Consider the following 27,513-nt stretch of genomic DNA (forward strand, 5'->3'; position numbering starts at 1 on the left):
TACATACTTTAGAATGAAGGTGTCCAAAATAAAATTCAAGAGAACAAAACGTCTTTTTTACTGTTTTCAAAAATCATGTCCCCATACATCTGTCTGGCAGATAAAAATAGGCTTTCCTGTGAGGACAAATTGCTTACCTGTATTTGAGTGGCCTTTTGGGTGACCTTTCCAATATTGTTGAATTTATTATTGTCTGAAAAGTATCTGGCTCTGACTCAGTCTTTAGATGTAAGATGAAAGCCTGGCTTTCTTTTCCTACTGTCCTTGACAGTTTGATTTGTGTTAAATTAGTTTCAGCAGGTGATCTTGAGCACTAACAATGTTGCTAATCCCCAAGGCTTGTAGCCAGTCCAGAGAGCTACCATGGTCATTAGCACTGAATGACACTGAGAGGTTTAGAAGGACCAGAAAAGGTGCAGAACTTCCATCAAAGTTCCAAAAAGGTCATCTATCCACAAGAATGACCAATGCTATCTCCATCTCATGCACATTTCTATTTTCAGTTCCTCTCCTAATGATACCAAGCATGGAATTTGCTTTTCTTTTTTTACAGCAGCTACAAACTGGGTTGACATTTTCATTGAGCTATCCATGGTGACTCCAAGATTCTACTATCTTTCTTTGGCTGTTGTATTTATTCCTGATCAGTTACCACCCCTTCCCATTAATATAGAAATGAAGATTGGATTCTTTGTGTTAACAGATATTCTTCTTTACATTGAACTATTTGCCATTTTGAAGCCTATTTACCCAGTTTGGAGAGATCCTTTTGCAGTTCTTCCCTATACCTTTCTGATCTTGTCTGTTGAACAATTTGAGTAATAATCTCACTGCTCAAAAGCACTGTCCTATCATAATTCACAGAGGGAATCTTCCTATTCACATCTCTCCTGTTTGAAAAAAAAAAAAAAACCATTTAATTCCACTGCTTCCTGCTTTTTAATCTGTTCCCAATCCATGAGAGCACTTGCCATTTATTCCAGGGCAGGTGAATTGGCTCTAAAAAGTTAATTAGATACCTTTGTGGATCCGTGTTTGTTCTTTTCAGCAAATCTTTTCTTCCATGTGCTGGGTTATTTTCTTTTTAACAATACTTTCAGCAATGTCCCTGGAACAGAAGTTAAATTAACTGCCATCAAGTTTCCTTTATAACCCCTTCATACTTTTTGAAAATCCAGGTCTTGTTTGTGTCTGTTCCTGAGGACCGGAAAATAGCCAATATTAAAGAGAAGCTTTTTGTGAAAAGATCAACATGCTCATATTTAAGTTATTTAAGAACTCTTGGATAGAGATCATCTAGACCCAGGCATTTGGTTCTTTTTAGTTTGTCAATTTGGCTTATAATTTCATCTCTTATTACAGTACCTCTATGTCATAGTTTGTCCTTTTTTTGCCTCTAAGTCTTATAAAGTCTTAGCAGATGCATTCACACAGCAATGTAAAACATAGTAGTTTAACCTTACTATCTTTGTGGCTTAATGTGTTATGCTAGCCCAACTTATCAGGAAAATATATTTTTCAAGCCAAGGCCTTTTTAAGACACAGAGGCTGTGTGCACCAAGTTCTTTGGAAGAGTCCCAATTCTCTCTAGATCTGTGGTCAATTCAATTTTTTTTATTGTTTTTGTCCATTGGGGTACTCTGAAATAATGAAGTAAGGTGTCACATTTTAACTGTCCAGTTTTGTATTCTTGAATAAAAATGACTGAATTCGTTTAGTTTAATTTGGTTTCAAATACTAAATTACACTTCAGATGGACAAACCACCACCACGCCAGTATGTGGAGTACTGGGCAACTGTCCCCCTTAAAAACACCTATTTAATGTATAATGTTTTGGCAAACCCAGAAAATGGGTTAATTCAGTAACCAGGTTAAGCGCATTGTGTGAATACAGCCATAATTTCCAAACGTTTATCTCTCCTTCCCCACAGAATTGCTTCCCCTCACTTCAAGGGAGAGATATATTAATATGAGGCAGCAAACAACTGAGATGAAGCATATTCATTATTTATTGGTGATGTAAGTTAAATTCTCCATACATCACTTCGACTGCCCGTTGTGAGCCTCCGTCTCCCTGGCAACCAGAAGAAGCGCGAGAGTCGGACCGGAGACCTTCCGTTGCTGCATCTCGTCGCCATGGGAGACAGAGAAGGGCTTGAGCCAGTTGGTGGATGTAGTAGAGAAGGAGGCGGAGTTTTTTCTGGCCTTACTCCATCCACTGGACAGCCTATAAATCTGTTTTGTCCTCGTCAGCCCCAAAGTACCCGGATGGCGGGGGCCTGAGGGGCGGGGAAGCCAGTTGGGGAGCTGGGCCTTGAGCGAGGAGCGCTGCAATATCACTCCGTTTCATCCGGGAGGCAACGAGGAGCGGCAGCTTTGGCGGCAGCAAGTATCGCCGCCATTTTCCATCGGCGAATAGACCAACAGGTGAGCGTAGGGAAGGCAAGATTCGAGGGGAAGATCTTACGGTAACCTGGCTCCGCCCCGAGCACTAAGTGAGCTTGAGGCCCCTCCCCCTTTCAGAGTTGGGGCAAAGGGAGCAGGTGAAGAGGCCCCGTCTCTGTCTCCCGTGAGATCAGGGCCCTTTGAGGGCATGGAGGTTGCAGACCCTCTTTTTTTGGGGCGTGGTCCTTAGTGAGGACCAAACTTTGCCCCTTCTTTTTCTTTTTGATTGGTTTCTGTCAAACAAGACTCTCGTTTTATTTACTTAATGGGGAATGGAGGGTGAGGGAGAAAAAGGAAGCCTATTCTCTCTGGTGGGATCTTTTGTAACCTTAACCTCCAGAAATTTTGGGTTGCAATCCTCATTAACTATAACCAGCCCGATCTTTGGTCTTGCTGGCTAGGAATGTGGGCTGCTGTAGCACCCCATATCTGGTGGACTCCAGTCGGGGGAATGCTAGCTTGGAACAAGGCCTGCATGTGGCCACTCTATGTTATTTGTTATTGGACTGGGACCCTTGTTCTCCATGTAGTGGACAAGGAGCAGTACAGCTGGAACCTGTCTTTGTGGATGGGGAAGTAAAGGACATTGTCTTTATTTCACTGTACTGCTTAATTTTTGTTTAGTTTTTGTACAGAATTTGCACTTGAGTCTAAAGGAGAGGTTGCAGCTCTGTTCAGATGTTTTTTTGTCCCACAGTTAGCTTGGGTGCATTCTACTAGGAAAGCTTCTGTGCCTTAACTATAACTTGCAACTCATGCGGCATCAAGCTGAGAAACAGCATTAGGCTTCCTGCTTCTAGTCAACAAGGTAAAAGACCCACCTGTGCTCATGTCCCTATGGACAAAGCAGCAGGGGTGTTATGATCTGTGTTCAGCTTTCCTCAGACAGCAAAAGAGGATGAGGATCTACCAGACAGAAAAAGGTGGTGCAAATTCAGTCTTTGTATTTTAGTTCTTAATAGCCCCTGTCAAGCAAACCATTTGTGTTAATTCAGTATGGCAGTGGATTTATTTGATGAGGGATTTATGAAGGTCTTGTTTGTGAATTGGAAAAAAGATCTGTAGGTTGTTCTGTCTAATTGAATAAGATTGAGTAAGAGCAAAAAGGAAAAGAGAATCTTGGCTGAGCCCATTAAAGTTTCTGTCATTATAAATATGAGCATTTGAGATGCCAAAAGACTCTGATGTTTCTCCTACAGTAGACTAATATGACTACCCATTCCTGAAAGCATACAAACAGATTTATTCATTTACACAGAGAGATGATGAAGCACTAGTCAAAAATTATATGAGGAAGGCAAATAGGTATGTGGCATGTAAATTAGGAGAACATTTTTTTCATATAATGGAATCCATTAGGTGAGATAATTTCAAAATCAGTTTAGAACAAATATTTTGTCATGACTAAAGGGTGTATCAGATGTATGCAAGTCTAAAATTTACAATATAAAATATAGAGTAAGTGGAAATCTACAAAAAAAGGGCATGAAGGTAGAGAATGATAAATAGAAATATTTAATTTTGTGACAAATATCAAATGTGGAGGATACTGTACCAAAACTTTGCTGATGAAGTGTTTTGTATTTATGGGTCTATAACATTTGGACCCAAAATCTGAAAGTCTGTACTAGAGTATTCTCTTGCTGTATTTTTCACCCATTATACTTAAATTTGCACTAGGTTCTCAGAATAAGTTAAACTATATAATCCTAGCTGGTGTAAAATAGGAGCAAGAATAGTCATCACACTTCATCTTCAAAATAAAGCTAATTTATTTTTTACTTCAAATATGTAAGTAAACTACCTCTCTCCAGTGCTGCTTACTTGCAATCCAGATGTTATGCTCCATTATGTGTCATGATGTTTGAAGTGACCAAGAAATGAAACAATAATTAAAAGCAGTATCGGCAATCCCTGCATGCACATAAAAGTCCAGGTTAAAAACAAACAAAAAAACTCCCCACCTTTAATTTCCTGCTTTCCATTTCTCGACCACTACTGGGGGAATCAGCTACTTAAATTTGGCAGCCCAAATTGATTTTGAATGCTTTTTATATATGGTGTTATGATTTTTTCTCCCCCAAAGGTACCATTTCTGTTAAATTATGAATGATGGTGAAATTCTGTTTAATGGTGGTGGATTTCTGTAAATTGCTGATTATTACAAGGACTGGCTGAGGAATATTTCCTTTTGTCTATTGATGTGATGTTGGGACCACTGTCAGCAGGTGAGTGGCCATGTACACGTTGGCCAGTCCGAGAGCAGCTGTGGTTGACAGCTTTGGGGATTGCCAAATGGCTACTCAGCTGCAGGTATTCCCAACTGTTAGTCGAATTTGGATAAGCAAATAACAGTCCTGAAGTTAAAAGCAGGTTGAACAACCAGTCAGTGAAATATGTTTCCACTAGGGATTTGCTGGCTACGACATCTGACATGAAGGTTTCCTGATGCTGCTGTGCAAATGGGGGCACTCCCAAGGCATGTGCCTCAGAGCCTGTAGATAATAGCAGATACAATAACTATACTGGTTGTGACTCACTTCCCAAGAATAGCAGTGACACCTGTAAACAGCCAGTGTGGAGCATCTCTGGGTGCCTGCTGCCCCACAGTGGCCTGTTCTTCTTAGATTTCCTTAAGGAAAAGCTCTTGGATGAACATGGCTCTTAACTTCCCATTAGCCTTGCCACGGCTGCCTGCCAAGCAGACCCAGTTACAAGAGCCAGAGGGATGGTTGTAGTCACGGGGCAGACCAAAGTGTGTGGACACCTGGGCGATGCCATGTCGAGCTCAGATGCAGAGGATGATTTTCAGGAGCCTGCCACTCCAACAGCAACCCAGGCAGAGCACTCCCTGCCCCTGCTTCCTCAGCAGGTGAGTGATTTAATATATGCTGTATCCTTGTACATTATTCTGTCTGTGTTAGCATAGGCAATACTACCTTTGTAGGAGCTGCCAGTATGATTTCTCTGGAGCAGTCCTGAATGCAAACTTCTTTTTCAAATTTCTTTTTCTTCTGTGTTCAGGCTTGCTTGTGCTGGTGACTTGGGTTAAATCACCCAGAGAACCTTTGCTATTAGGTGATATATAAGTACTGTAAGAAAATAAATAAAAGCATATTTTATTGATGGGCTATTATAATCCATCCTGATCAGAAGTAGAATTATAATAACACATAAATAACTCCAGTAAAGCAATACTTAAAAATAAATTCAAATCCTTAAAATATGTTTATATCCTGGCTTTTAAATATTGTGACAATTATGAATTTTTCAGTTAGAAGTTATCCGCATCTGCTAGGTTCTGAATTTATTTATTTTTATTTACTTAGTTTTCTATCCCACTTTTTGTTCAAAAGCTCCAGGTGGCTTACATAGCACTCCCTCCTCCATTTTTTCCAACAACAATCCTATGAGGTACGTTGAGCTGGGAGAGAATAACTGATTCAAAGTCACCAAATAAGCTGCTGTGGCTGAGAGTGAACTCCTCATTTCCAGACAGCAGTGTCACCGCTGTGCTACACTGGCTCTCCACATGCAAGAATAATTCTTCTAAATGTGTGTTCTAAGTTAAGCTGAGTTTTCCTGGCCCAAGGAAGTTGATTTCAGCTGACTGGCTGGCCTTCCACATATTGAACAATGTCCTTGGTTTTGGAATCCAAGAAAAACAACAAACGGAGGAGTTCTGTGAGTCCTTTAGTGCAGTGTTCCTCAACCGTGGCAGCTTGAAGATGTGTGGACTCCAACTCCCAGAATTCCCCAGCCAGCATAGCTGGGGAATTCTGGGAGTTGAGGTCCACACATCTTCAAGCTGCCAAGGTTGAGGAACACTGCTTTGGTGGACCATATTCATCCCTCGGCAGTTGGTTTTCTTGGTAGTTCAAAAGTTGTGAATACCAAATCTGTTTTATTAGGATTCTGTATTCTCCCCAAAGGTTTCTGCAAGTCAGTTTTGAATGGTGTCATGAATGTAGAAGCTATCTGAATTACAGCAGTCTGGTCCAGCATTCTCCTTCCCACCAAATGCCCCAGGAAACAGGCCTGTGCTATGGGTCCCTAGCAACTGGTATTAAGTGACATACTGAAACTTTAAGTTTTATGTAGGCTTAGGGATACGTCTGGACTGCTTTGTCTTAGCAACTGTGACCAGTTATGCTTTGATTCTGCTTAGGCTCTTCTTGGGAATGTCAGACCTACCCTTGGTGAAACATATCTTTTATATGGATACTTTTACTGCAGTATGCTGTGCTGTATATGGGACCTATTTTGAAGATTGTCTAGAAACGTCATTTTTCCAGTTTGCAGCAGTTTGGGTAGTAATAGACATTCACATGATTGATATCACACCAATTGTACTGCAACTGCACTAGTTACCAGTTTGTTTTCAGCACAATTCAAAATTGTGATGATTTTATTAAATGGCTTGGGCTCAGGATGCCAAAACAACTATCCTTTCTCAAGCCAGCCTGCCTACTTGCTCCTAAGAGTGACTGATATAGCATTTATTGGGAACTCCCTACCTTTTGTTTCTAGCAATGTTTATTCCAGCATTGTGATTAAAACAGACATTCTATAAATTATCTTAAATGAAATATAGCTGTTTGACTTGTAACTATTGATAGCCTTCTCCTCTAGAAATGTCTCTAATCCTTTTTAAAGCCATCTAAGAAGGACTTTCTTATAGCAGTCTTGACTCTGTTGCCAGTTGTTGTTACTATTAATTTCTATAACACTTCATCTCAAAATATTCCAATCATGAAATCAATAATCCTTAAAAATATTAAATACAAACTTTAAATCAAAATTTATTTAAAAAAAAACAAATGTACAAGAAAGCTAAAGCAGTCTGCTCATGGAATAGATTGATGTTTTACAAATGGAGAAGCATGTATATACCTCAATTGTTGTCTGAAAGAAGACATTGTTGGGGTCAAATGTACTTCTCTTGGAGAGTTTTATAATTCATTGAGTGAACCCGAATTCTGGTATTATGTGAGAATGAAAAAAACATTTCTGTTTTCTCCATGCTATGCCTAATTTTCAACACCATTTATTATTTCCAGTTCCCTGAAGTGATTCCACTAAATGTCGGAGGCACCCATTTCATGACCAGGCTGTCAACACTGAGACATCATGAAGATACCATGTTGTCAGCCATGTTCAGTGGCCGGCATTACATCCCAACAGATGCTGAGGGCAGATATTTTATTGACAGAGATGGAACATTCTTTGGGTACATATTATTTGACTATGTGCTGTTTTTTTTTCACAAAGTACTCAGACAAGGAGGGTAATTTTGTATCGTGAAGACAATTCAGCGTGTGCATCTCTTCCTCCTTGGCAGTCATGTTTTCTTCAGAGTGAGGAGCACAGAAAATACTGTAGAATGCCAAGGATTATTTGCTAGTCAAGTGACATCCAGGTTGGAAAATGTTAGAGTAACTGTTTTGGAAAGCAGTGTTTTAGATACATTTTCACTGAGCCACTTTTGCTCCCTGATACTGCCAGATGTCTATAGTTTCAGTTCAGGTTATTTATTCAAAATGTCAGGCTGCAACTTTCAATGCAGTTTATTCTCAGGAAACTGTGTTTATAACTGCTGCCTTAGTCACCTGAATAATTTATTGCATTTTCTGTCTTTAAATAGTTCATACAAGAGCGAAGAGGGAATGGACCTTAAAAATGGAGCTTGCAATCTATATTTTTAAGTACTTAAAAGTGAAAATGTGCTACTTGATGAGTTACTTACTTTTTAACCACTTTTAAAATTCTTTAAATGAATAAAACAGTAAATTGCTACAGTCAGTAAAATTTCTGAAAAGGGAAGAGGGTAGCAACCATTTCAGCAGCTTTGTTTTCTTTTTTTAGAGATGTACTTAATTTTCTACGATCTGGTGACCTACCTCCAAGAGAACGGGTAAGGTCTGTTTACAAGGAAGCTCAGTATTATTCCATAGGACCATTGCTAGACAGTCTAGAAGAGCTCCAGCCCCTGAAAGGAGAGAAAGTCCGGCAGGCTTTCCTGGGCTTAATGCCCTATTACAAAGGTAAATTGAAAATGTAGCCATTGTGGTGTTTTATTGCCTTCTGCCAAGTCACCAGTTTTAGAAGTTCAGAAATGGAAAAGTAAAAAAGTGTTAGCCATAGTTTCTGACAGATCATTTTATTCTCTCTTTCACAACTCTTGCTCATTTTAGTGAGTTTAGGGATTTTCCCTACTTGTACCTAATCAGGATACAGTATCTCAAACATATCCTGGCAATCTTTGTTTTTTGCAGTGTCATGATGTTGTTTTCCTTTTATCCCCAACCCATACCTAAAACAGCTTAAATTGTCCTAAGCTCTTCTGGTTTTAAAGTAGTCTTTTCCCTGTTAAGCAGGCAACAAACCATAGTACCTTCATCATCTGGGTCCAATCTGATGTGTTTCAGGAACTGTTCTGCAGTTGTTCTGTCAAGTGAGTGTAGGGAGTAGATCAACCTAGCAACTATTGGCCCCTTTAGGTTGGAGAGGACATGTGCCCCCCGTCCTAGGGCACTATCCCCCAAGGACCATTCTACTTTTGGCAATAGGAGAGTCCAATTCTTTCAAACTGGGCTTTCCCCTTTAGCTTGCTAGGCCTCCAGGTTGATCTTGGTCCAGAGTCCTGGACTGGTTGAATGACACCTGGCTGCTGCTGGTAGTGACTGTGCATCAAACGGGAGAGTGAGCTGGCTTTCACATTGCCACTTCATATATTTTTAAACATGTTTAGTGCTATAACAGAATTTTTAAAATCAGTATTAAAAAATAGCCTGCAGGGCAGCTGACAGGTGCAATGCTGTGTGGTGCAAAGAGTGTTTTCCTTTCACCACACTGCACACTCTATGTGTACCTACTAATAGCTGATAGGCATGTGCAGTGTTGTATGCTGTGGTGGGACTCCTACTGCACTGGGCAACCCTCCTGCATCCTTGTTAACTGTTAGGACAGGCTATTTTTAAACACAGGTTTAGAGTTCTTCTGCGAGCAAACTAAACCCATATTTAGAAGTACCCTAACAAACAGATGTGGAGGAGGGAGTTGGGTGGTGCAGTGGGAGCACTCCCTCCTGCTTTGCAGTCTTCCCAACCCTACAGTATCTATTGCCTATAGTACAATATCTTGAGCAAGTTTTGAGAAATGGCTAAACCTTCTGGTATAGTCATTCATCAAAACTCACCTCCTTTCTTGTCTCAGCCCATTTTAAGGGAGTGATTGGTAGATACTTTATCACCAGGTGGTTGACCTTTGGGGAGAGGGAAGGAAAACAGCTGAGTTCCTTACCTTAACCTGGGCTGTGCACAGTAAATAAGGACACCACCATTTGGCAGTAGCACACTTGTGGCAGGATAGGGATTGGCAATGGCAGCAAGCCTTATGCCAACAGCTTCATGTGGGCTCAAGGATGGGTGGATAAATGAGTCATAAGGAAGAGGTGAATTACCAAGTGCAGCAAACCACATTTGAAGTCATATGTATTTTGGTGGACAGGATGCCTTTGATATTCCATTTCAGGTAAGCTTGAATTCAGATGAGGTGTTACTTTAAAAATCAAGACAGCAGTTAACTATATGATTATTTTGTTTCCTACCACTACCAGTTGCAAGGAGATACTGTCTTTGTTGTTGTTTTGCTTTGGTAAGTAATTTAATGACAAAACAGTATCTGGAAAGGGTCTCTCATAACATTTCAGTCATTTTTTCTCTTTTGCTTTTTAGAACACTTAGAGCGAATCATTGAAATAGCTAAGCTGCGGGCAATGCAAAGAAAAGCTCGATTTGCTAAGCTAAAGATCTGTGTCTTCAAAGAAGAGATGCCCATCACGCCCTATGAGTGCCCATTTTTCAACTCCCTCCGTTTTGAAAGGAGTGAAGGAGAGGCCAAGCTTTTTGAGCACCATTGTGAGGTGGATGTGTCCTTTGGGCCATGGGAAGCTGTGGCAGATGTGTATGACCTCCTCCATTGCATTGTGACGGACCTTTCCAATAGGGGCATCACAGTGGACCACCAGTGTATTGGGGTGTGTGACAAACACTTGATTAACCATTACTACTGCAAGCGCCCAATCTATGAATTCAAGATCACATGGTGGTAGGCCGTTAGCACAAGGAGCATGAAAGAGAGCAGGCTGGTGTTTAACCCTCTTTGTGTTTTACCAGTCTGAGTTCTCTGAACTGTGGTATTGCTGGTATGTGTTGGAATCTGTCTATCTTGCAGGAGGATTTGTCCTCCAATCCTAGCTATGGAGCTCACTGGAATTCGCCCTACACTTCTTGCTTCAAAGAAGAAAAATCCTCCTAAAAGGAAGCATGTTAATGTGGATGCTACAGAATAGTCACAGGCATAGATAAGAGTGATCATGTTGCTTACAGAGCATGCAGAGGTTTTTAAAGGGCTCTTACACACAGCTGACCTCCCTCACTCGCTTTGCACTGCTTTGCAAAAGTGGATCTTGCTGGAGTGGAATTTTTCAAAGGATTTGTTTCTGCAGAGAGACTCAGTTGGCTGTTATGTAGCCACCTGGTGGCAGAAGTGTATAGCAGCACTTTATTTTATACAACGTCCACTTCTGGCCTCATGATTTCATTGTTGTTACAACCTTTAGAACAAAAGAATGAAGTATCTCTGAATACGGAGGTGATTTAGAAGTGATTTTTTAAGACAATGGCTGAAAATTCCATAGGTCTGTGTTTTAAATACTGTTTTAACTATAAATCTGTGTTGGGGTATGTGTAGATGTGTTGAAATTTAATTTATTTCCACCTTCCTGCTAAGAAATGAGAATTTCATTTCATTGGATGTGTCATGGTTTCATCAGGCTGTCTAGATTACGTTCTTCATAAAAAAACAATTACTTACAAAAATGAATTGTGCCTGCTCTTTACATTGAGAGCTTTACCTGTTGACAGCATTTAAATACATTTCCTTGCAGAGATGGGTCTCTTTGCTGAGACCAGTTTATATTCTAAAACTGAGCCAACCACAGTGGCTTATGTCCTGATATGACGGTTAGAAGAAGAGGAGGCATGAAAAATAGTTCAGTTCTCCTGATCCAATAATACTCAGTGTATTTCTTCAACTGCTAAGCTATAGTGCAGTTTGTTGAATTTGGCTGATGGTAATGTGAATTCAGTTATCATGGTTTGTAAACTACTATTATGGATCGGTGTGTTGCACTAATTCAGCCAATCACGGCTTACTTAAAAGTGATAGTTAAAATATGGCTTAGCACAATGCGTAAGTTCAATATAGGTAAGATGGATGAGCTAGCAACATATGCTCACTTTCTGTGCTCTGACATCATTTCACCTAACAAACAGAAAAGTCTTGCATTGTCCTTATGGTTTGGATTGGACCAATGGTTGCCATCCTTTCAGAGACCTATGGTGGAGGAAAAGAGGGTGGCTGAAGAATTTTCAGGAAAAGGAGTATTTGAACCTTAGAAAATGCACTTTTTTGCCTCTCTCCTGAATCCTGATGTTCATCAAATGTTTGATGGGCCCCCCATCAAACAAACGAATTGAGCCCCTTGGGTTTTTCTTTCTCTCCTGTCATTTTTTGCTTTTTTGTTGTTTTGGGTGACTGTCAGTTGCTAATCCCAAGGGCTCCTATGCAGTGCATAGCTGTTGTACAGAGGTAGAGTAGGATGCTAATACATGAGACCTGTGAGTGAGGTTAGTGTGCTGGCTGCCTGTCTTTTGGTTAGGGTGAGACTGTTGGGAGATTAATGACCTTTGATGTATTGGGCCTCCCAGGTAGTTGTTGGTGCAACAGCTCTGGAACTGAGGTAGCTGCTGTGACCAATGTGACAAATCTAACATTTGTCCAGAAGAACCTTAGTATACTTAATTATTAAAATTCCTTTAACAATGGTATCACAATCAATGCAGTACTTAGAGATAGGATACTGCACGTTACTGCAACTTGGAATTATTCAGAAAAAATGTTCCTCAGAAATGATTTAGGCTGCAATCCTAAAAATACAGAATCATCACTTCTGAACACAGTTTGGGAACATAGGATTATTATTTTCCTAGAACTATGTTGATTTTGTGAATTTAAAACTTTCTCTCCTCACTCTGCCCTTCAGTACAAATAAATTGACATTTATGTGGATAAATGAGATAACCAGGATATAAGTGCTTTACATAAATACTATGTAATCCTTAATATATTATATGGATTTAATAGTTTCCATTATGATTATTCTTTATACACTTAAATAATTTTACTCAGATGCATTATGTACATTATGATCTTTTTGTGCAGTTCTATATATAAATGTGGGTGTCAGATAAATATGTATAAAATTGCAGCCAAAATGCCGTTTGAAAAAAAAAATGAGTGAAATCTAATTGGAATGTGGAAGTTACTCTTTATGTTGAAATGGCAAACAATGCTAAGACAAAATGTGATTCCCTTCAACTCCTCATGTGTAAACTGTATTGAAATATGTTATGTGTCAGTATTGTGCAATAAATTATCTCACTACCTAATCTAATTTGCAGTGATCTTTTTAAAACTGACAAAGTGGTAAGCACAGAGCTGGAATTAAAATCATCTGCTTGGCACTATAATTCTTTAGAAGCCAACATTCTTGGGACAGAATTTAAGAAAAATGTTATGCAGTTATGACAAGAGCTAGCCAGTGATTTGGTGTCCATAAAACATGAAGTGTATATGGGAGAGAGGGGAGAAGTAAAGAATGCTCTTGATGTTCCCCCAAGACTTGAAGAAGGGCCTCTTCATGCAGTAACTTCATCAGCTTAAGAGATCCAATACAGGTAGTCCTCAGTTAATGATGGTAATTGGGACTAGCAACTCTGTCACTAAGCAATGTGGTCATAAAGTATGATATCACATGGCTGTGCTGACTTACGATGGCAGTTTCAGTTGCGGTCATTAAGTGAATCCTGCGTAGTTAAGTGCAACGTCATGCAATCGCCATTTGCAACTTCCTGCCAGCTTCCCCATTGACTTTGCTTGTCAGAAGCCGGCAGTGAAGGTCACAAATGGTGATCACATGACTGTGGGATGCTGCAACCATAATTGCGAGCCAAGTTGCCAAGCACCCAAATTGCAATCGTGATCACGGGGAGGCTGCAACGGCTTCAACTTCAAGGATCTGTTGTAAATCTTATTCAGCACCGTTGTAACTTCGAACAGTCACTGAACAAGTGATTGTTAAACAAGGACTATCTGTATTCTTAAGTTGAGGGGATAGCCCTTGCTCAGGCAACTTCAAAAGCATATGAAACACATTCAGTAGGTGTTTTAACAGCAGCTGCATTCAGGGGCAGTATATTTTTAAAATGCATCCAATATATGTCCACACACAAGTTTCTTGGGTTCAAGGAGGCTTACTTCCAGAAAAGTGAAAATGCAGCCTAAATCCATAAGCGGAGTCTTGCTAAGTCTTATATAAAACCTTATATAAAACATGACACTCAGGGTATCTTAATCCAGGTTTCTGGGTTTAGGGGACATAAAGAGCCCTAAACAAATCACAGGCTGGATTCATACAACACTTCAGTGGCTAGGCCACAACTGGTTTGCAGGAAATGTTGCTGAAATGTGTTTTTCTAAATATGCGTTTTACTAAAACTCTCGTGTCTGTAACCTTCAGCCGGTGAAACGGTGCATCATAGGGCAACAATTTTTGAATCGAAGTACCTCAAATGGGCTAACTTACAGAATGTCCAAAATCTGGGACCCATTATTCCTGTGGGATTGAAATTTGGGTAATTTGTGGCTGCTTCAGCACTGCTGTGCTGCTGCGCCACCTTGGTCAGCCCAGGTCACATGATCATCATGGGCGTATCCCCAACCTCTTTCCTGCCTCCCTCCATCCCCTGCGCCAAATCGGCTGACAGCACGGCCCAACCGGCAAGTGGCAATTGGCTGCTTTGGAAATGAGGCAGAAATTTGAAATTTAAAACTTAACGGTGGTTGGTGTTGAGGGAGGGAGGAGGGAGTGATTTGGATGCCTGAAGGCGAGGTAGGGCTGGCTGGGGGGGCACCAGTGGTTGATGGGTGAGCCCTCTCCCTTTCTCGAGGGAGGGGGCCCTCTGGGACATGCCGGAATGGGGAACAAGGGTGCAGCTTACCTCACGGTCCACAGCTCCCTTTGTTCCCCCTCCCCCCAGCAAAGTGGCAGGCAGTTCCGTGGGTCAGCCAATGAACAGGAGGAGGCTTCACCAGGACTCCTGAAGGTCGTGAAGGGAGGACAAATGGCGCAAGCCTATATTATATGAGGGAGGGAGGGAGGAAGGGAGGGAGGAGGGAAGGAAGGATTTCTGATGCTCTCTGCCAGCTTCCTGCAAGCACACTCAATAGAGAAGCTGGCAGCAAGTCATAAGTCACTCCCACTCCTTTTTTGCCTTTGGTCATTCTGTTTCTCTGTTTAGGTAAGGAAATATCTCTGAAACAATGACCAAATGGGTCACGGGTTGTCTAGTATAAACATGAAACCTTCACGATTACTTATCTGTAGATAGCAACTATATGGAGGATAAGGATAAAATTATGTCCTTCTGCCTTCCTGAAGATTATGAGAAAAACTGCTGAATTAGATGTACCTTTGGTATGATTTAGCAAAGATACTTTAATAATTTCACAACTCCAGACACATCTGGTTTCATGAACCCATTTAACTGGATTTTGATCAAGTTATGGGACTGAATCTGTTTTGATGGAATTGACAGATGATTTGCGCTAGCAACTAGGTGGGAGCGCAGCCCTGTTGGTTCACTAATGTATCTCTGCAACACTGGCAGGATAGGGCCAGTGGTTGTGGCCTTTTCTACTGAGATATGTGCAGAAGGTGGTACTGGAGAAGATTGCTTGGCATCTAGGCCAGTGGTGTAAGAGTAAACTTGGTAAGGCAGGAATCTTTGATTCCATTGAGCTGAAAAGGTGGGAGAAAGAGACCTAGGATTTCAAACCTTGGGACAGACATATACATAAGGCAGGATTCATGGATGTTATTAATGGATAGCTTTTTATATGCAAGGGTTCCTAATTCTCTGCCATAAATCTGCTCTCTAATCTTCATGAGTCTGCTTGGGAATGCTCTAATCATATGCTCTAATCAGCATATGCGATATGAAGCCTTGGCGGTTGGCTTGGGGTGTCCTTCAGGATTGCATTTTGTCCCCTATGCTGTTCAGCATTTACTGCATGAAACCACTGAAATAGCTCTGCTGAGCAAGTACAGCGGGCATTACCTTTGTTATGCATTTAACAACCATGGTATCTCTATATTTTGATTACCAGTTTGATGACTTCTAAATGTCATATCTAAACTACTATTTTTTTGTGCCTTCAAGTCAGTTTTGACTTCTGGCAGCCACATGGACAAGTCCTTGCATCTTCTTGGCAAGATTTCAGAAGTGATTTGCCCTTGCCTCTTCCTAGGGCTAAGAGTGAGCGATTGGTCCAAGGTCACCCAGCTGGCCTTGTGCCTCGGAGCCTCCCGGTTTCTAGCCTGGTGCCTTAACCACTACACCAAACTGGTTCTACCTGAACTACTACAATGCTTAAATAGGGAACTGGAAACCATCTAATCCTACCCCATCCAAAAGGATGTCTCTGAGCATGAAAAAAGTGGTTTTATCTGCCAAGTAGGCAGGCATAATTGGATCTTACATAGGTGGGGTAAGGACATAAACATTTGGTACAGGAGTTGTTGGGTTCTTTTCTAAATTATTTGAGTCTGTGCATCTATTGTATTTTTAATAATGGTAAGAAATCTCTCCCTGGGTGTGGACTGGTTAAGCTCTGCCCCCTGGTTGCATCAATTGGAATTTTAAAGTGTAAGAAATGGGAGAAGTTAGGTTACAATTGATCTCAGGTAAAACAAGGCAGAAAATATAAGATATTTGTGTACTGTATTCCCAAGAGCGGGTTACTCTTTTAGCACATGCTATGGCCCACATAAAACAGCGATTTTTTCTGTTTTCAGTAATCATCGTTTTAATATTTTTATTACTACTCCTAGGTATTACTGAGGCCTCCCCAAAATATTTATCGTAAACTGTCCTTTTTTCACGGTTCCTTTCTGTATTCAGCTTTGCAGTGGTGTGGTCTATATCGCTAAAATAAATTTAGAAAACAAGCTAATAAAGCAGTTTCATAGGAAAGGCGCGCAGGAAACAGGGAACAAGATACTCGACACCTATTATTTTTGCTGATATAAATTTAAAAAAATGAAGCTAAAACGTCTTTCTTACTTCATCCATTCAGCCGGCTGCTTAACAATGGACCAGAAATCAAAGTTTCTTGCTCAGCTATTCCGGCACTTCTATATACCCTGTATAGCCGCCTAGGTGCGCGTGCGCATAAGCGCTTCAATTCATTCGCCCTTGCTTAGATTTCGAACTCGATGCTTAAGGCACGAATGCGCTCAGTGATGCATGTCTCCTGCGGAAGTGACGTAAACCCGTCAAGGGACGGGAAGAAGCCGAGAGGACGCAGCGGGTAAGGCGGAGGGAAGTTGGAGGGGGAAGCCTGTCCCTCGGCTGGGTCTGGTCGAGGAAGCGGCGGAGAACAGGTGAGAATGGACGGGGTCTGGGGAGCGAAAGAGGCCGCACCTCCGTCCCCTCCCCTTGCCCCCCCAAACCGGAAGCTGATAAATTAGCATATTATTCGTTTTTGTATTGTGGTAATAATATTACCGTTGACATTAACCTTATACGTTAGTGAATTAATATTCAGGCAGCCTTGCAGGGCTGTTGTTGAAAGAGAAATGGGAGGGCGAAGTATGAGCATACGTACGTCACCTTGGAGATGAAAGGAAAGGGAAAGAAGCGTAAGATTGTTATTGGCGACATCAGTGTTTATGGTTTGCAAGAGAAGAAATCCTTCCTTAGCGAAACTTACACTCTAACACTCAGTGCAGTGTAAACAGAAAAAGGGGGGGGGGGGAGAAAAATGTAGTAAATATTTTTTTCACGCCTACCACTATTTTAAATCCCACCCTTCTTTCTCCAAGATACCTCGGAGTAGCGTAACTGCTTTTTCTGTTTTCTTTCCTCTTATTTATGGTGGTTCTTTTTGTTACAATTCTCCCCAACCTGATGCTCTTCAAATGTATCAGCTTAGGGAAATCTGATTTTCTCCTTCCTGTACTAGTTTCTTTTTTGCAGCAAAAAATAGTAAAGAGTCATGTGGGACCTTTTAACGCTATCAAATTTATATATAAGTTTTATGATCTGTAATACGGGAAAACTTAGTACAGTAATTTGTTGGTCTTTAAGATACCACTAGACACTTCGTTATTAATTACATGTCATAAATTAACATAAAATGTTATTCTTCTAATAAAATCAATGGAGCTGTGTTGAAGTATAATAAATAATATTAAATGACTTGATAATATAATAACTAATAGAATACCAGCTTCTACTGAAATCCATAAAATTCAGAGAGACAGGAAAATGCTTGCTGAAACCATGGTAGAATAGCAGCAGAAGTAAAGCAATTTTAGTTCTGTGGCAAGAAGTTCTGAATCTTGGATAGTACTATTGAAAAAGTCCACTAGAATGTTGCCAACTCCTCATCCTATAAGACAGTGCCATACATAAAAGGTCCTCATTAGATGACTCTAGAATATTTTCAGATGTGTGTGAAGGGAAATTGACATATGGATATATTTATAGTTTCCCAATTGCTGTGTGAGGTAGATAAATTATAAGCAACTCTCCTGCAAAATTGTCTTCAAAACTGAGCAGAAATCTGATTGTGAGGCTCCAAAATGCAATTATTTGGTCTCACAGATTAACTAAGGGGGATGATGTGGTGCTAGGAAAGTTTTCTGGAATTTGCATGGTGTGTCTTTTTAAAACAGAGCAGTATTTAAAGTGATAAACTTTGATCAGATGTGCAAACCTAAAAAATCTAGGTACAGATATATGAAGCCACTAGCAGCGCCTTCTGGACAGAAAAGTGGAATGCAAATCAAACAAATGATCGTATCAGCATTCAAAGATGGCTTAGATTTTTGTCCATGTAGCCCAGTGCTTAGTTTGCAGCATGTTTGATTCAGAAAGAATCCTCTCTGCCCCCTGCCCTTGAAGGAAGGAGTTGTAGCTGTTTGGGGAAACATATCCTGTCTGCAAACCTTGAAAACTGCTACCAGTCAGGTTGGACGCTATGGAATTATTTTGTTGAATTGCCCTTTTACTGAAGTTGCTGGGATGTTGTACTTGGGATGTATACTATTCTGGAAAGTCTCTGTAATGACTTCTTCTATACTAAGCACTAGTTGCAGCTCCTAACTGTTCTAAACATTAACTGGTGTAAAGCTTTAGCTCAACTTTCTCCATAGAAATTGCCCATCCTGGCTGGGAATTCTGGATATCATATCTCAATACATTTGGAGGCTAACAGATTAGGGAAACCTGCTTTAGCTAATTACTATAGATGAAAGCAGACATACATACCTAGGGCCTCATGGCTGTATTCAACCTCAAAAACCTTGGGTGTGGCCTCCAAAAACCTACAAAAGTTGTTTAATGAACAAACATGACCAAAGAGGTAAATTATTAAATATGTATGAGAAAATAGTCATATTAACTATTCACTTTTAATGAACTTAACATGAAATTAAACAACATTTAGTTTTTGTCGTAGGCACACCTATCATGTTTTGGAGAGTAATGCCTAGTACAGGAGTCAAAGGACAAAGGACAACTATGCGTTGGGGTCAAAAGATATTACTGTATGTAGCCAATACAGTAATACAATAATTGTTGGAGCAATTATTAACAGTATATTTGAAGCTAGTTTGATATTGGTATGTTAGTATAATACGGCATGAAAATGTTATTGTTAAATATTGGTTTATTTCATTCCCCCATTCAAGATGTGATAAATCTCATACCCATAATGAACACTGATTGTATCTCATTTTACCATCATAGTTACCCTATAAGTTAGACTAAGTTAGGGCTTTCTTCAAAGCACACAAAGCTATTCAAAATTGGGCAAAATTTGAATTCAGATCAGTTAGCCTGATCAGTTAGGTAGTGCAGAATTTAAGGACAGAAAAAGTTCAAGTTAATCTTAGGCCCAGTATTTCAGTATGTAAAGCAAAGGCTGAATTTATACCCATAAGGTGAATGGCAACTCTTTGCTGAGATACCAGTAGCATATTCTGTGGTGATACCCTGGTCTTTCTCATTTATGTTGACTGCTGTATCTTGGGAAGAGATGACTGTAAGATCAAATTCAGTGTTTTGCCCACTACCTTCTCTCCCTTCTCCCTCCCCGCCTCTCCAGTTTCAAGATGAGATAATTTGGTTTATGTCTCTGGCAACAGGACTTCTTGGAAATCTAGTTGTGTGTGTACTTTACTCCTGATTCCTAATTTTCCTTAATTTCTCTCTTTCTCTCCCTTTATCCTTCAGCTGACCTATAAAACATGATAAGTTTGTGCGCTGATGTCATAAACATTTACAGTATATGGTATACATAGAGGTTTTTATGTTATACTCAATATTTCAGTAAAGCACTGAAGGACTCTTGTTAATTTTTCAGTGTGAGTCAGGAACACAGCTGTTCCTCAGCATTTCTTAAGAGAATTTCCTGATTACCCTGTGGGCACCCTATAATCTTTCTAGACTTGGGTGGTATTAAGGTGAATGGCAACTCTTTGCTGAGATACCAGTAGCATTTCACTCAGGTAAAATCATCCTGGTTTTCCCAACCTGTTACTATTATTATTAGTCATCAAGTCATATCCCTAACCTGGTCTTTCAGGTCTTCCAACGGTGCACTCATCACCACTGTAACTGAGTCCATCCACTTTGCTGGTGGTTATCCTCATCTCTCCTTCCACCTTTCCCAGCGTTAGAGCGTTTTCCAGAGAGTTAGGTCTTTGCACAGTGTGCCAGAGGTAGGTTTTCTAAAATTCCCCAACTTGGATTTTTCTCCCCAAAATACTTTCTGTTGTTGGGTTAGATCACTGAACAGCAGTCTATCTGACAATATTTTTCTAAGTTAAATAAGCAAATTATTCTGCTCTGAATTGAAATACCTATCAAGTCCGGTTGCTTCCTAGATTTTATAAAGGATTCATAGAAAACACCACGGATAGAATTATTCTAGTTGTCCTCCCTTAAAGGGAGCAAGTACTTTTTACATTCCAGAGACATTCTTGCATTACTCTGTTTATGAAAATACATGACTCAACATGGACAAACATTCCCACAGTTCTGGGAGACTCTCTTGCTATAAAGGGATTTTTTTTTTTCTATCAGCATCAAATGGAAGAGCTCAAGCTCCATTTCAGATTTAAGTGGCACAAGATATTTTTCTCCAGCTTTGCTAATACTGTATAAGGATCAGTGAGCCTTTCCTCTTTCTGCTTTTCTCCTGTCTTATACTGAGAGAGAGATGAGTGGTTTTCGTGCTGACCTTTATAGTTTGAAAAGGAACACTGGCTGCTGTCTGTTTAATGGAATGAGATCTGTTGTGCTGTGCATAACCTTAATACCTCTCTGTTTGATCTTGTACTCTGCACACCCTGAAGTGTTTTGATTTGGCACCCTGGTACTCTTTTCTGCCCTGGTTTGGTGGCAGGGAATGTGTGTGCTAACCGCCCCCCCCAAACCAATCTGAAGAAGTACTGAGCATAAAATGAGCTTGGGTTGTAACTATTTATTTATTGTATTTATATAGCCGCCCATCTCATACAAGGTGACTCTGGGCAGCGTACAACAATTAAAAAATAAATACATAAAAACAATTATACATAAAAAACTAAAAACACACAAAACAGGAGGGGATAAAATTAATAAGGGAGCCATTGTAAAATCTCCCTGGTCCCCTGGGAGCCCCAGGCCTGATCACATAACTAGGTCTTGAGAGACTTATGGAATGTTAAGCGGGATGGAGCTAATCTCACTTCCGGGGGGAGAAGATTCCACAAGGCGGGCACCACAGCAGAGAAGGCCTGCCTCCTTGGAACTGCCAAGTGTAATTCTCTAGCAGACGGGATCCGCAGCATGCCTCCTCTGCCAGATCTGATGGGATGTCAGATCTGTTATTGTAGTCATTGTACCACTGGGTGTGGTTTGATTATCCAGCCCCTGTTAAGATGAATGTTGTAAGTGTTTTCATAGTAGATGGCAGAACCTGTTAGACCTTGGCTGATCTCAGAAAGCTAAGGAGGATTAATACATGGATGGAAGATCACTAAGAAATTGCAGGACAGTAGATTAGAGAGTCAGGGAAGCTGAAATCATCCCTAAACAAGATAATAGTGAACTGTTTATATACAGTATTGTTTTCAAGAAAACTCAACAGCCCGTGCATAAAATCACCAGGAGTTTAGCTTGACATGGAGGTATTTGACTTTAATAGATACATTATTCTGCCAGTAGTCTTGGCTTTTATTTTTAAAGGACTGACACACATTCATTGTATGTACTTCTGCATGCCAGGCCTATACATATAGCTGAAATGCATCTGTTTGAGAAGACCACTTTTGCTGTCTTTGGGAAGAATCTTTGAAGCTATCATAACTTAATAGGATGTTTTTTAAAGGAGACTCCTGCAGCACATAGTCCCTCCTTGCTGGCTTGTTTAACTTGATAACTTGTATGAATAACATACTGTTATTGTAGTCATTGTACCACTGGGTGTGGTTTGATTATCCAGCCCCTGTCTAATCTCCTTACAATGTGTATTAAGGTCAGTTCCATGGAAGGTCCTACATTGTATTTTGAACCTTAGTAGCATCAGTTTCTTCTCTTTGATTCTAGAGATCTCTTTTATTTGATTCTAGAGATTAAATCAATGTCTCTACTATTTTGTGTGGCCTTTTTTCTCCTTGTTCTGCCTGGGCATGTGCTGCCTGGAGGTACTGCAAGCACTCTAAGAGACTGATTATTTTGAAGTTGAATTGGTGTGAAGTTACCTTGTCCTATGTGATAATGATACCATGGCTTTGGGATGCTGGGAGTTGAAGTCCAGACATCTTAAAATGTTATATTTATTTATTTATTTATTAAATTTGTGTGCTGCCCATCTCCCCCAGCGGGTGACTCTGGGTGGCTCATAATTAGAGTAAAACCCCAAAACTCTTAAAAAATAAATACCCACATTAATTAATTAAAAAGTCAGGGTATATAAAACAAACCCTATACATAAAAACTAAAAACATTCAAGATGACGGGGGGGGAGGTAAAATCAATTACCCCACAAGCCACTTCCACTGGTGCAAGCCCCCATCTGGCCTTCAGGCCATCTGGCATAGCCAAGATTTCACACTCTTCCTGAAGGTCATAAGAGTGGGGGTACACCGCACCTTGGGTGGTAAGTTGTTCCACAGAGTGGGGGCCACAGCAGAAAAGGCCCTCTTCCTAGATCCCACCAGTTGAAATTCTTTGACTGGTGGGGTCTGCAACATGCCCCTTCTGCCAGACTGAGTGGGGCAGGCTGATATAATGGGGGCGAGATGATTCCTCAGATAACCTGGTCCTGTGCCATGAAGGGCTTTCAAGGTGATAACCAACATCTTGAATTGGACCCAGTTGCTGAGTTTGAGAAACACTGGGCTATAGTGTTGTATGGCTTTGAGTGTCTACTGCTGAACTGGCAAATTTGACTGGTTGTGACATTCTGTGGGCACTGACAGCCCTGGTGTTCTGTAGCTGCACCTCTACTATGGCCAGATCCCTAACTGTCGGGCACTAACAATGTTGCATGGCCACTTTTGCAGGAGAAATGCCCCTTGGATTCCTTAATGTTGCCCTTGATATAATCAATAACGAAAGGCACGCTGAGAAATACCAGGGGAGACTTATCCTGTGACAACTGACAGGATGACTTAAAAGTTTCTCAATTTTAGTTTCAGTTTCTGGACTGTCTCATGGCAGTAATACTACTTAAGGGATATACCTGAGGACAGTTTCCTATGTGTCACAGAACTGAGAGGAGAGTGGAATGGGTTTTCATTTTCTTTAATTTTTTTTAATAGTATTTTATTGAGATTTTAAAATTACAAAGCTAAAAGTTAGAAATGAAAAAGAAAATTGAAAATACAAATTATAAAGAAAAGGAAAAGAAAAAGTGAGATAAAGTAAAAGAAAAAGAAAAAAGACATGAAAAATAGATAGCTTCCAATCTATCTCTGGTCTTAAGAATAATAAGAGTATCATAGGTGCTAGTTTTTAATGCATTAAGTAGGAATAATTCTTTGTCAAAACATATCTCATTACATTTATAATCTAATCTTCAAATCCCCATGTAAGCTTCACCCCGCCTGCATTTTGCAAATAGTCCATCAATGGTTTCCATTCTTTAAGGTAATAATTATTTGATTTTTCTTTTAATAAACAAGTCAGTTTATCATTTTCTGCCATTTCCATCAGTTTTAACAACATTCTTGTATTGTTGGTAGTGTCTGGGTTTTTCGGTTTTCATTTTCTTTAATTGATTAGCAAATTATGGGTGAGAGATAGGTATATGGTGATGGAGAAGTTGCCCAATGGGAGAAATATAACTATTAATGAAGGCTAAACTATGGGGTTAGTGATGGGGTGAGAATCTATTTCATGAATTCATCAATAATAATGAAAAGATCCCAGTTGAAACCAAAGAGTAGGCAATCTTGTTTTTGAGGCCATATATGTGTATGTGTACTATATGTGTATGTGTATATGAGAATGACTTGTAAGTTGGAATAAAATGACAACTTTGTAACAGTTCATCAGGAATGATTCTATATTGATCATTCTTTAAGTTTCAAAACATTTTCTGTCCAATGTACTCTATGCAAATTATCCTAATCAATAGAGGAAACAGAAAGTTTTCTGTTTTCTCTGTTGAAAAAAGTTACATGTATAAATGTAACATTTTTTTTTTTAGCAGTTACCATTGTACCTCTGATTAGCATCTATTGGCTGAGGCAGGAGAGTTTTAATTTTTGGATATTTAGATGAATGAATAAAAATCTAGTGCTGAGCCTTCTGCCAGAATGCTGTCTTGTATTGTTGATAAGCTGACAATTTTCCATCCTACTACTTGACTTTAAAATCTAATTTTCAACTGTGATTTTGGATTTACATCTTTAGATCTAGGCCTTGCTGGTCAACCTGGTTGCATATATCCATATTCCTCTGCTAAGTTTTTTAGCTTGTTGTCTCTCAAGCACTATGGAAATCCTCAAGCACTATGGAGTAGTATTCTAGGACTGCAAAACTCATGCTCTGGATGTTGAAAATAACTTACTGGTCTTTATTTTTACCTAAGCTTATAAAAGGTTTGGCAAGTGGGGGAGTATTACATGTGGTTTTTTTTTCTTGATAGAATATTAGCCTGCTTTTTCTTTGATTTGTGCAAGGATGCCTAAATTGCTCTCTTTCCTCTTTGCAGCAGGAGCAAGATGAGTCTGAAGTCAGAACGCCGAGGGATCCATGTTGATCAGTCGGAGTTGCTCTGCAAAAAAGGATGTGGTTACTATGGTAACCCAGCTTGGCAGGGCTTCTGCTCCAAGTGCTGGAGAGAAGAGTACCAAAAGGCCAAGCAGAAGCAAATCCAGGAAGACTGGGAGCTTGCTGAGAGGTAAGAAGATCCTGGGGAAATTATGAGCTCTAGAATGTTTTTTCTGTAAACACCACCAATACCCTCCACTGTCAGCTAAATCACATGAAATATTGTTTGGGTTTTAAGATGCAACTTTTAGCTCTGGCAAAGTGTACATTCATTGGCTGGAAGTGTATCAAGTGACTTTAAATTGCTTTCATGAAGCTGCAGCATGAAAAGTGTTGTAATGGGTTCTAGAAAATAATACCATGAATTTCTTAAGCAGAGAATAATGTTTTTCAGGTCTGTTATCTAAACTCAAGTGTATTAGTATGGTACCCCTTCATCTTAATTATATAAAAAAAACAGTTGCTGTATATTTCAGTTTTAAAAATACTCATAATGATTGATGAGCTATAGCTCTATAACTGATGTTTTTCATCTGCTTGGCTATCTACCAAAAGACTATTTAGAATTTTGTGGATTCTTGTCCAGGAAGATAGGCCCTGATTGTCTCTGCTTACCTGCTTTTAAAAGTTAATAGTTCCTCCCCTCTAGAGAACAGTGTTAAGGAGGCAGGATGGAGTTCTGATTTGGCTTCCTAGTCTCTTCTCCAAAGTAGGTTGGCAGTACAAGACAGAAATGCTCAGAGATGAAATTTCTAGGTATCACAACAGTGGTCTTTCTTTCAGTCTTCAAGAGGTTCTGGCTAATACTGGTACAGCATGAAGCTGCCTATGTAGTTATAGGTTATGGGCACGCTGAATTTTGCCCTTGTAATACTGCTATTTTGGGAGCTGCATTGGTTGCCAGTTAGCTTTTGGGTTCAGTTCAAGATGCTGATTGTCACTTTTAAAACTACTGTATTCATGATTCAGAGACTGGATACCAATGAGACTACCTTCTCTGGATTGAATCTTTCTACCCAAACAAGGGACCTACATGAAGGTTCCTGTTTGAGGGAATGCTGCTTACAGGGACCTTGGAGGCAAACTTTCCCAGTGATGGCTCCTTTCTGTAGAAAAACTTATTCCTGGATATTTAGTCCTCCTCTACCTTATTGGGCTTATGAACGGTTATAAAGATTTTGCTCTTTAGGAATGTATTTTGATATGGAGATGTTTAGCATACCCTTGTAGGCAGCACTGTCATAATGCATTGGTTGATGCTTTGTGTTTCCAGTGTTTTTAAACCCATGTTTTTGGTCTTCTATGCAGGTAGTCCTCACTTAACGACCATTCATTTAGTGACCGTCAGAGTTACAATGGTGCTGAACAAAGGGTTAATCGGTTCTCACACTTACAACCCTCACAGAACCCCCATGGTCACATGATTGCAATCCGGGTGCTTGGCAACCAGCTCGCACTTACATGGTTGCAGCATCCCGGGATCATGTGATTGCCATTTGTGACCTTCCCAACTGGCTTCCGGCAAGCAAAATCAATGGGGAACTGCTTGATTCACTAAACGGCTGTGGTAATTCACGTAATGACCGCTGCAAAAAAGGTTGTGAAATTGGGCACAACTCGCTTAACAACCACCCCACTTAACAATGAATTTTCCACTCCCTATTGTGGTTGTTAAGCGAGGAATACCTGTAAGTCACTTAGAGCCAATGGAAATTTAGCAGCATAGACCAGAAAATACGTAAGTTGGTAAATAGTGCAAGCAAGAAAATTAACCCACATAGTGGACTGTGATGATATTTCTCATTGATGTAGCATTCATCACTTTCCTGAACAGCATTAGGACAAGAATCCTGACACACAGTCTGTAATAATTCATTAGTTCCCATTCTGGCACTTCATTGGTCTACATGGTGTAGACAAGGCTCTGGAGTCTGTTACTTGTGGCTGTTTTTCATGTGAGCCTTCTGTAGCTGGTAGTGTTGTGCAGTCTGAAATGAACGGTTTCAATCATTCTGGAAATGCATCGAGCTTGGAACAGCTATTTTGAGGCTATAGTACACTGTTTCAAACTTTAATAATTTCCAGAATGGTTGAAATGTCTTGTTTCAAGTGTGTGAAATAATTGCTTTCAGCATGAAATGGGGCATTTTGAAGTTGAAATATTTTGCATACTGCTAGTAGCCTGGATCTGGTAGCAGAATATATGGAAAGTTGCTAGTCATTTGGCAATACTTTTTAAGCAAACTGAGACTGCATATTTCTCTTCCCAATGATAGGCTGCAGCGTGAGGAAGAAGAGGCCTACGCTAATACTCATGGGGCTCAATCACTTACTTTCACAAAATTTGAGGAAAAAAAAACAAGTGAGAAGCTGCGGAAGGTGGCAACTGTGAAGAAATTTTTTGGAGCATCTTCGCGTCCTGGAACTAAGAAGGGTAAGGTGGGCAGAAAAAAGGAAAGAGAAATGTTTGCTTCTTAAAACAATTATTATAGAAGAGGTTGCTGGAAGGTTCTGATCTGTTTCATTGGTCTTCTGCATTTCTAGTGAGCATGTGGCCATTCTGGCATCTAAGTCATTGCCTTTGGAACCTTCTATTATTATCCAGAAAGT

General features: G+C 40.1%; 2 protein-coding genes across 3 annotated transcripts in view; both read left to right on the forward strand.

Annotated features, from left to right (window-relative positions):
- The first annotated feature begins 2,218 nt into the window (after positions 1-2,218).
- KCTD7 (potassium channel tetramerization domain containing 7) lies at positions 2,219-12,954 on the forward strand. Its single transcript, XM_007441755.4, has 5 exons — positions 2,219-2,428; positions 5,126-5,318; positions 7,507-7,676; positions 8,312-8,490; positions 10,183-12,954. Exons 2-5 carry the CDS (start codon positions 5,175-5,177, stop codon positions 10,557-10,559), a joined length of 870 nt encoding a protein of 289 aa, XP_007441817.2. The 5' UTR covers positions 2,219-2,428; positions 5,126-5,174; the 3' UTR covers positions 10,560-12,954.
- Positions 12,955-16,904: 3,950 nt separating this feature from the next.
- The window catches only part of RABGEF1 (RAB guanine nucleotide exchange factor 1), a 38,496-nt gene continuing 27,887 nt past the window's right edge, over positions 16,905-27,513 (forward strand). For both annotated transcript variants that reach the window (XM_088152234.1, XM_088152235.1), the window contains exons 1-3: positions 16,905-17,015; positions 24,845-25,033; positions 27,180-27,337. In XM_088152234.1, coding sequence (XP_088008360.1) covers positions 24,855-25,033; positions 27,180-27,337 — 337 coding nt within the window. In that variant the 5' untranslated portion in view covers positions 16,905-17,015; positions 24,845-24,854. The remainder of the gene's footprint in view (positions 17,016-24,844; positions 25,034-27,179; positions 27,338-27,513) is intronic.

The sequence above is a fragment of the Python bivittatus genome, unplaced genomic scaffold (genome assembly GCF_059951505.1).
Source record: "Python bivittatus isolate LINGU-HERP-01145 unplaced genomic scaffold, Pbiv_v1 ctg000690_np1212, whole genome shotgun sequence".
Taxonomy (NCBI): Eukaryota; Metazoa; Chordata; class Lepidosauria; order Squamata; family Pythonidae; genus Python; species Python bivittatus.

Bases quoted from the DNA above. Each gene is read 5' to 3' on its own strand.
- KCTD7 (XM_007441755.4), top strand. From the start codon at position 5,175: ATGGTTGTAGTCACGGGGCAGACCAAAGTGTGTGGACACCTGGGCGAT. The intron at 7,677-8,311 runs GTACATATTATT...TTCTTTTTTTAG, and splicing joins AGAGATGGAACATTCTTTGG to AGATGTACTTAATTTTCTAC. The intron at 8,491-10,182 runs GTAAATTGAAAA...TTTGCTTTTTAG, and splicing joins CTTAATGCCCTATTACAAAG to AACACTTAGAGCGAATCATT.